Raw genomic sequence first — 9,830 nt, forward strand, 5'->3', positions numbered from 1 at the left:
CGTATACACACCCGGCCACGCACGTTCGCACCACACACACATACACACACGCCGCCGTTCACACACGTCGTGCACAAACAGACAGTCAAACATAAAAACACGCGTGCACGCGCGCAAACAGAAAAACACAGAAATAACCTACATGGTACCCACAATCTCGGGCATACACCATCTCCTTACAAACGGAAAAGGCAACATTCAAAATAATTAAAACTGCATTCAAAATGGTGACACTTTACATTATATGCACAAAACAATAAATGTGAAAGTAAATGTTCCACCTTGTGATTTATTCTCGTTTTTAGTACAATAAAGTGCTCTTAATGCAAAACTCCTCTTTTTGTCGAATAAAAAGGAAGCCATTTGCGCAAAATGTTAACACAAACATAACATCAAAACAGTACGAAATAGTGATGTTGATGAGGGTAATGAGTTACAACTTTCTTCAGTTTCAGTCATTTTCTACTCATTGCAGCCAAAAAATGACACTGCCTGGGTAAAACTTCAGATCAGTGAATGCTAAACAATATACACTCAAAATGATCGCTCAATTAGCATCAAACCCAAAACAACTAAGCACGAGACTATTGAAATATGTGAAACTGATATAAAAGCGTGCAGTGCAATATTGGTCATTATTACAAAAGCCATATTCTTTCACCCAAAGCAGTTTGTGAGTTTAGTCTTAGCAACAGTAACACTCCCATAGATTTTTCTTACGTGCTACACATAGCGAGCAAAGAAACCCTTGTCGTGGATACATGGTTATGAAAAGCAATAGCCGTGAAGAAAGGAAAATATTCACACACAATCACTAATGTGATATTGTCAGTGCTCGATGCTGCATGAGCCAAGCACAATCTTGATCGCCGAACCGAGTCGAACCGGTCAAGCATGGCGAAGGAGAGGGTCCAGAATGGTCTCAAATCATCCTGAATCCTGGAAAATCTGACCACAGGTTGCATGCAGCTGACCACACTATGCTAGTGTTGCCCTAAACGGACACATGCGGACTTCAGTGTTCCACACATGAGCTTCTTTTTCGAGTTAATAAAACTGTGTCTGTCTACATAATTATACAGATGTCTATACAATGTAGGTCTGTGTATATAATTATTTGTCTATGTCTCGTCCTGTACCAAACTCAGACTACAAGTTATGTCATGATCTCCATACCCACCAACAAACTGCAAACCCTGCCCCCTCCCCCCTGGATGGACGGACGGTCAACAGGCCAATATAGAACCAGAATTGCGAACAATATGTCACATCCATACAGTCCATATGATGTCAAGAGAAGCTGCAAAAAGATAACGGTCGATGATTCGTCTTTCAACGATGGGTAAGAAATACTGTCAACAGAACAGCTTAAAGGCATATGTACGCGCTCCCGTGTTTACAAAGTGTAGTTTGCCCATAATCGATGTCAAACGCACCATAAGACCATATAATGACGATATGTCACCATGCGCGGACCATAATACATGCATTACAGCTTGTTCTAGCCTCTGAAAAAGTGAGGATGTCAACAAAGCCGCGGTGTTAGCTCCCTTGCATCAACGTTACATGTGTTGCCAAATCTATAAATAGGACGATCCAGATCCAAATGAAAATTAACATATCTCAACATTTAAGGGGTCCTAGACCACAATATTTTGCAGGGAAATAAATTTAGCATGTCTCCAGCTGTTGGTAAAGCAATTAGCGTGTATAGTCATCGAGTACATATGCCTTTAAACATTACAGTGCAATTGGATGCTCTTGGCAAAGAGAAGCTGGAACTGGTCTTGGTTTCAACAGTGGGTAGCTGGAGGTGAGCTGGTGAACACAGTAGGCAAAAGATGACGTTCTCGAAGGAAAAAGAGCCAAGAGGTCTTCTACAATAACTTTTGAGTTCTCGGTCAGGAAGCGTCTGGGAGAGATATTCGTTCTGGTTCATTTCTTGCGGGTCAGTGTCTCTTGTACATCATGTTATGACGATGGGCTCTCTGAAACACAAAACGCTTCTGAATTACTCAAATATTCACCTGAAAGATACTCATATTAAAAGAATATATTCCTTAACCATGAGCTACCAGTCACGTTGCAAGTGACTTGACTGCACCGAGTGACTTGACTGCACTGAACCCGACCCAGTAGCCTATATACAACACCGGAGCTTCTTTTAAAGGTCATTGTCCTGATGTCAATTCAGCCAAAGTGACCAGCATCACTACATTCAACTCTTGGTTAAGACGTCGCTTTAAAAGGATACTGAGTATTTTAGTTAGTCGCTTCTTTTGCCGGGATCGCTTCACAGTCCTTCAAACGTGAGCAGTATGACAAAACAAAGGGTTCCCGGCATGCATAGCGAGGAACTGGGGCAAGATGTTACATTCTGGTTGATGACGAGACAGGGGCGTAACTAGGTCAGCGTAAACACAATACCTACATAAACAGGCTGGAAGATAGATCCATATTTACATCTTTTATCGCTTCAGAACTCCAGTACTAAGATTCACCCGTGATGCTTTAACCAGGAGTGTCGACATTCAAGATGCAATCCTTCACGTGATCATGTGCACCCCCACAGACTTTTCCACAATTTTACTCATATTAAACCGATCTAAAGCCTAGCTGCTTTCTGCGTAGATGTTGTTTTTGTTTTGTTTTGTTTTTGTTTTGTTTTGTTTTTGTTGAATTGATTTTTGTTAGTATGAAACGAGTATCAGTTACGAAATCATTTCAGCAACAAACTAACAAACAACACACACACCCACACACTCACGCACACACACACACACCACACACACACACTGACACACGCACACATACACACACACACACACATACTACACACACCACACACACACACACACACACCTCACGCCACACACACACACACACACATACACACCACACACACACACACACACCACACCACACACACACCACACACACACCACACACACACGCCACACACACACCACCACACACACACACACACACACACACACCACACACACAGCACACACACACACCACACACACACCACACACACACCACACACCACACACTGACACACCATACACCACACACACACCACACACACACACACCACACACACACACACCACACACACACACCACACACACACCACACACACACACCACACACACACACCACACACCACACACACACACACCACACACACACACACCACACACACACCACACACCACACACACACACACAAATGCCAGTGTTGAGAGGAAGCAGTGAGGATGTTGATATTTGGCATGTGTCCAAGCGGAGGGCTGGTCTTGACCTGTGTAAACGCCTGATCAGATCTGAGATAAGGAGTAGAAGCTTTGTCACTGGAAGGACCGACGTTTTACCTTACCCATAAGGTCGTCAAAATGTGGACAATCCCAGAGATCTTATCAAAACATTGGGGTAACAATGAACCATCGAATGGGAACAATTTTATAGCCAAAAAAAACACATTGTCTTTCAACAACCCCGGAAAGCCACCGAACAATGTCGGACGGAATAACAAAATAGGAAGGTGTGGTAATAAAACAGATTTGTAAACACATAGAAAAGCCAAGTCTGACCTAAAATCATAGAGAGTGACGGAGGAGCGAACCCCATAAATACCATAGTGACGAAAGAAACTGCACTGGTATCATACGAAAACCACAAAGGAGAAAGGAATTTGTGTGAAAATGTTGACAGAGAGCCTCGTATGTGCCGCACTGATACTTCTTCTTCTTCAGCGTTCGACGGTTGGGTCTCTCCTAAATTGATACAATAAACAAGAATGGACGGATCTGGACCAGCAGTACAAACAAAATCACTGAAAGTTCGGACGTCAACCTAGCACCCACGATGACAAAGGAATTTGCCTCATAATAAAAATAATAATATGGGAGATTTATAGAGCGCTTTACGTTCTCTAAGCGCTTTACAATGAAAAAAAATATGAAAAAACAAACAAACATACATATACATACAAAGCAAAGCAAAAAAGCATGTGCAGCAGCATTCAGCACACAAGTGAACAACGAAACACTACATCAATACAAGCTGCAAGCATACTAACACAGGCAAAACATTCAAACATTCAAACACCTGATCAAAAATGCACCATATTGAAATAAAATTAATCAAAATACTGTGTGAAGAAGTGTGTTTTAAGGTTTGATTTGAAGGAACAAAATGTTTGGCAGTGTCGGATAGAGTAAGGGAGAGAGTTCCACGCAACGGCAGCAGAGTGGGAGAAGGCTCTCTGGCCGTGCTGTTTGCGACTAAAAGAAGATAGACGGAATATTCTAGTGTCTACAGAGGAGCGGAGGGATCGTGAGGGTGTATAGAGTGTGAACAGGTCAGACAGGTAGGATGGGGCTGAGCCAGATATTATTTTGTAGCAGATACAGCAGCACTTATATTGGATGGATTCTCAGCTCTACAGGGAGCCAATGAAGTTTCTTTAGCAAGGGGGAACAGGACTGGGACCGAGGGGCTTTGCAGACAAGCCGGGCTGCAGAATTTTGAACGCGCTGCAAAGGATGGATGACAGACTGAGGACAGCCAATGAGAACAGAATTTCTGTAGTCTAATCGAGAAAGAATGTAGGAGGAAACAAGGGTCTTGGTGGCATCTTCGGTAAGGTATGGGCGGATAGAACCTATTCTCTTAAGCTCGATGTAAGCGGACTGACAGACTTTCATAACATGGTGTTTCATGGAGAGATCGCTATCAAGAAAGATGCCAAGATCACGGACGGAGTCTGAGAATTCAATAGTGCTGCTGCCCAAAGTGATAGAAGGAGGGAGAGAGAGAGAGAGGAGGAGAAGGAGGATTTGGTAAAACGAATGGCTTCCCACGATTGACAAAAGGGTCTTTACTGGCAAAATTGTATAGGCGTAGATAAAAATGTCCACCAAAATACCCGTGTGACCTGGAATAATAGGCCGTGAAAGGTGGATGCAGCGCCTAAAGGCAGTCGATCTACTGGCCGATGTGAATGCGTGATATATTGTGTAAAAAATTCCATCTCACACGGCATTAATAGGTAACATGCGCCTTGAGTCGCCTTGTGTGGTGAGATACGTGCGCGATATAAATCCTCGTAAATAAAATAAATAAATAAATAAGTTAAGTTTAAGCTTGTTAGTGGACATCCAGAGTTCAACGTCAGCAATGCAAGACTGAAGGGAGGTGGTCATCTGGGCGTATTCTGAGGGAGTCACTGAGTTTTGAAGCTGAGTGTCGTCAGCAAACATTTCGTGGGAAACGGAATGTCTGTCGACGAGGTCAGTCAGAGGGGAGGTGAACATGATGAACAGCACGGGCCCGAGCACAGAGCCCTGGGGAACGCCAAAAAGGGGGGAGGTTTCCTGGGATGGGACGTCGTTTACAATTACAAATTTTTTTCTGTCTGAGAGATAGGATCTGAACCAATTTAGAACTGAATTTTGGATGCCGAAAGTGTGCTCAAGGCGGGACAGTAGGATTTCATGATCAATTGTATCGAAAGCGGCCGAAAGGTCTAACAGGAGGAGCAGGGAAATTTTGTTATCGTCTAAGGAAGTCAAAATGTTGTTGAGGTGGAGATGGGCCTGTAGTTCTTAAGTACGTTGGGGTCGAGGGAGCTTTTCTTCAGAAGGGGTTTAATGACAGCTTTTTTGGAAATCTGAGGGGACGGTGCCAGTGGAAAGGGACTCGTTCAGTATTCTAGTGATAGTGGGTAGAAGGATGTCTAAGTGATCACAGAGGAGGGGGGTGGGGAGGGGGTCGAGGTCACAGGACGTTTTGGCAGACTTCACAATGAGTTTACGAACAAAATCTTCAGAGACTGGGGTGAAAACAGAAAACGAATTTCCAACAAAAATGGGAGAACGGTCGGAATCGCTATGCTTGGCGAAGCTGATGCGGATGGTCAAATTCTTTTCATGAAAATACTTAGAAAAAACATCTGGTAGTTTAGACATGTCACGTACAGTTGGAAGAATGACTTGTTTTGCTTTACCAAGCATGGTGGTGACAGTCTTAAACAACTTTTTACAAGATGAGGATGCTGCGACCTTGGATGAATAAAAAGTGGTCTTGGCGGCATCAACAAAATCTATGACTTTCTGCTTGGTGGCGTCATAAATCTGCTTATGTACAGTCAGCTTGGAAGATGCCCAGCGTCGCTCAGCTTGACGCCGCTCATACTTTTATAATAATAATAATATTGATAATACAAATGACAGCTTATATATCGCGAACCACAGTAATCTATGCTCTCCGCGCTTTACGTATTAACTATGAACAAAACCATACTATTTCAGCATCAAATATTTACATTCTAGCAAAATAACGTAACAATAAACTTACATTAGCCACTTCTGGAAAATACCATTCAGATAGACGAAAGCGACCACATGCCATCAATGACACCCCAAAGTTCCCCGGCAAGATTATTTCTCTCTGTATATTTGACCTTTTCAAAATTACCACATTTCTCGAACGACCACGTTTGGTCGGACCCTTGGGTAGTCGTTACAGACTTGTTCGACTGTAGAAAAAATCTCGTCGGAGATCCTTTTGGGGAGGTCGTTATTTACAATGGGCCGGTTGTCGTAATCGAGAGGTGATAGCAAGGGCAGGTTCGACTATATCTCGAATATTCACAATAAACAACGACAGGGGGCCCAGTACCGTGCACAGAGCTAGATCCTACCTCAAACTTGTCGATGAAGTGGTGGAAGATGGTGAAGATGTCGGTGGTGGTGACGAGGTGGGGGTCCTCCCCGAAGAAAGTGACCAGTGCGTTGAACTCCTCCGTGACCACGGCCTGCAGACTGACCACGCTCAGGATCTCGTCCGACGCCTCGCTGATAAAGTGCTGGTCAAGTTAAAGGGATAATACCGAAGAAAAAAGACCCTCACATCGCTTATATACATATAAGATTCTGCGTAACAAATAATGCTACCGCGCAGGAGGACAGTCTTCGTTTCAAAAATGTTAAGTTTTGAAAGCTCTATAATCTGTCGTAAAATGGGCAAAGAAAGGCACTCTTTGTTAGGTTACTTCCACTGAGTCACTTACTTTCCTTGTTTGTGTATGTGATGCCGGTCAGACCTGGGGGCGTTATGGACTACTTTTTGTTTCACCGGAGAGAAGCACGCAGCGCCCTATGTACGCTGAACACGCAGGCACACACATCGTCTTGACAATGACAAACCAAGAGCTTCTTTTTTCACGCCATCTAGAAAAACCAAAGGCACAAGAGAAGCACGCAGCGCCCTATGTACGCTGAACACGCACGCACCCACATCGTCTTGACAATGACAAACCAAGAGCTTCTTTTTTCACGCCGCGGTCTAGAAAAACCAAAGGCACAATAAATCCGATACCCCCCCATGTCCTTAAACTCGAGAAAAACATAGAGATGGAAGGTGCTTGCTCATTTCAATGCTTGATATTCTCTCAGGCGCCAGGAGTTGGTTCCGCATTACTCTCACTTACTCTATTGCACATGCATTTAGAGCGCTTACTTCCCTTTTTTTTCTTAGATCGTAAAGTCAAGGATACGCCCATGACGTCCTGGAAGTGGTCATTGGTGGAGTGGGAGTGGGAGTGGCTTCCTATCTTGTCCAGCGCCGCCGATATGTCCTGTCAGCGTAAAACAACCAACAGATTCTTATTCACAAGAGTTATCAACAGCAGAGTTCACATTATAAGCACCGTAAGGGGTGCTATCTTTAATCTTATATTTTAGCAAATAACGTTAGTTCAATTGAATTCACAGCTATAACACACCCTTTCAATAAAAGGACCACAAAAAAATACTGTACTCACAGGTGACGGAGGACGACCAAACAAACACCTTATCACGTCTACTGATCAGTGTGGCAACGGACTCAGAATTCAAACTATATCGACCCAACGGTCTTTTAAGTGAACATATTTGTGATTGTAACGTAATTTTGTCAATAACAACGTTCCAACAACTTACCTTTCTTGTTTTTTGATTCTGAATTTTGGAACGTTGGCAGTCTCTTTGTTTTTGGATGGACTCAGAACTCGTTAACGAACAACGACGTCTCATATTCTTAATGAAGGAGCCTTATCTCATACCAAATCTTCTAAATGCAAAATCTAGTAACAAAGTCTGGTTTATTAGCACAAAAAGTAGTACATTTTTCAAAGGTTTACTAACTTTAGAAGGTACTACACTTGTGACTTGAACAAGTCTGATGCAGCCACACAATAAGTATGAAATGTTCATCAACATGTCAAGATGACATTACAATTGTCATTTGCACAAGTCTGCTAAAGTCACACGATAAATATGAAATGTTCAAAATGTCAAGATTACGTTACACTTGTGACTTGCGAAAGTTTGGTGCAGCCACTACAAAAAGTATGACATGTTCAACATGTCAAGATGGCTTGCACAAGTCTGGTACAGTCATACAGAGTCTGTGCCCTCCCACATACCTGTAGTCCCCTCCGCAGATCGTGAATGTCTTGGTTCAACGCCTCACTGGACACTGAAAACAAGACCGATCAAATGTGCGTGACACGTTGTGTTGCAACAAGGACCTGCAACAGATGTCTTTATTGTTTGTGAAAATGAAGAACTTCGATACCAAAATGGTGAAAGTGTTCCATGCATGCACACACACACACCCACACACACACCCACACACCCACACTCACACACACCCACCCACACCCACACACACCCACACACACACACACACACACACACAAAATGTTGCCAAGTACTGACGAGTGGATTTCAGGTACTCTTCACTGTGGTGAATTTAAACCTAAGATGTTATCCCGTCATTAATGTACAGGGTATGTTCGTGTTTCCATAACCCACCGAACTCTGACATGGATTACAGCATCTTTTCCGTGCGCACTTGGTCTTGTGCTTGCGTGTACACACGAAGGGGGTTAAGTCACTAGCAGGTCTGCACATAAGTTGACCTGGGAGATCGGAAAAATCTCCATCCTTAACCCACCAGGCAGCAGCGACCGGGATTCGAACTCACGACCTCCCGATTAGGAGGCCGACATCTTACCACCACGCCACAGCGCCTGTCACACTTAAAGTCATCTTCCTTCCCGTGTATAAACAGTTGGATCTGTCCAGGAGTTTACATGAGGTAAGACCATCCCTCCACTTGGTCACATACCAAATCTCAACAACCTGGGTATACTTTCTGCGCACAGTTGGAATTTATTGATGAATTAATGTAAGAAATTAATTCATCGAACTTGTTCAACTCACCACAGCAAGCAGTCAGGGTTTGGATTGTTGGTATGCGTCCAAGTGGAAGGATGCACTTCTTCTATGTAAAAGCCTGGACTGATCTATGGTAAAGCACACGATTGTTTACACGATAAGGAGCATGCCTACTCAACGAAAGCGGAGTGAAGCTGACTATGCTCTCAGAGTATAGGTGTGGGGAACCCAAACGGGCAAACGAGCTCACACGTAACCAGACAATTCTGGAACGCTGAAGAAGAAGAAGAAGACTTTAAGTGTGACATACTCACGGCTCCTGTTTAGCTGTGTGGGTGAATTAGAGTGAAAGAAAGCTCTCCCACAGCTGCTGCTGTTGCTGCTTCTACCAAAACTTGGCCATCCCACGACTGTTATGGGCAAAGCAGATTATGTCCAACCGTCACCGCTACAAAACAAGTTCATGCAAGTGACAGGTGTAAAACAAGAACGGAAATTGGGAGTGATGAAAAAGGAGAAGATATGCAAATGAATCTATGATAGAAAGAAAGGTAATAAAATTGAGGGAGGCAAAAAGACGTGATAAAAGAAAAACAAAGGG

The 9,830-nt window shown here is 43.4% G+C and overlaps 1 protein-coding gene across 1 annotated transcript in view; it reads right to left on the bottom strand.

Annotated features, from left to right (window-relative positions):
- Positions 1-269: 269 nt before the first annotated feature.
- LOC138960438 (delphilin-like) overlaps positions 270-9,830 on the bottom strand; it is a 74,666-nt gene continuing 65,105 nt past the window's right edge. Inside the window, exons 30-33 of the mRNA XM_070332350.1 lie at positions 8,473-8,525; positions 7,564-7,644; positions 6,709-6,873; positions 270-1,988 (exon numbers count right to left, since the gene is read on the bottom strand). Of these exons, the coding sequence (XP_070188451.1) occupies positions 1,950-1,988; positions 6,709-6,873; positions 7,564-7,644; positions 8,473-8,525 (338 nt within the window). The 3' untranslated portion in view covers positions 270-1,949. The remainder of the gene's footprint in view (positions 1,989-6,708; positions 6,874-7,563; positions 7,645-8,472; positions 8,526-9,830) is intronic.

The sequence above is a fragment of the Littorina saxatilis genome, linkage group LG2 (assembly GCF_037325665.1).
Source record: "Littorina saxatilis isolate snail1 linkage group LG2, US_GU_Lsax_2.0, whole genome shotgun sequence".
Lineage (NCBI taxonomy): Eukaryota > Metazoa > Mollusca > Gastropoda > Littorinimorpha > Littorinidae > Littorina > Littorina saxatilis.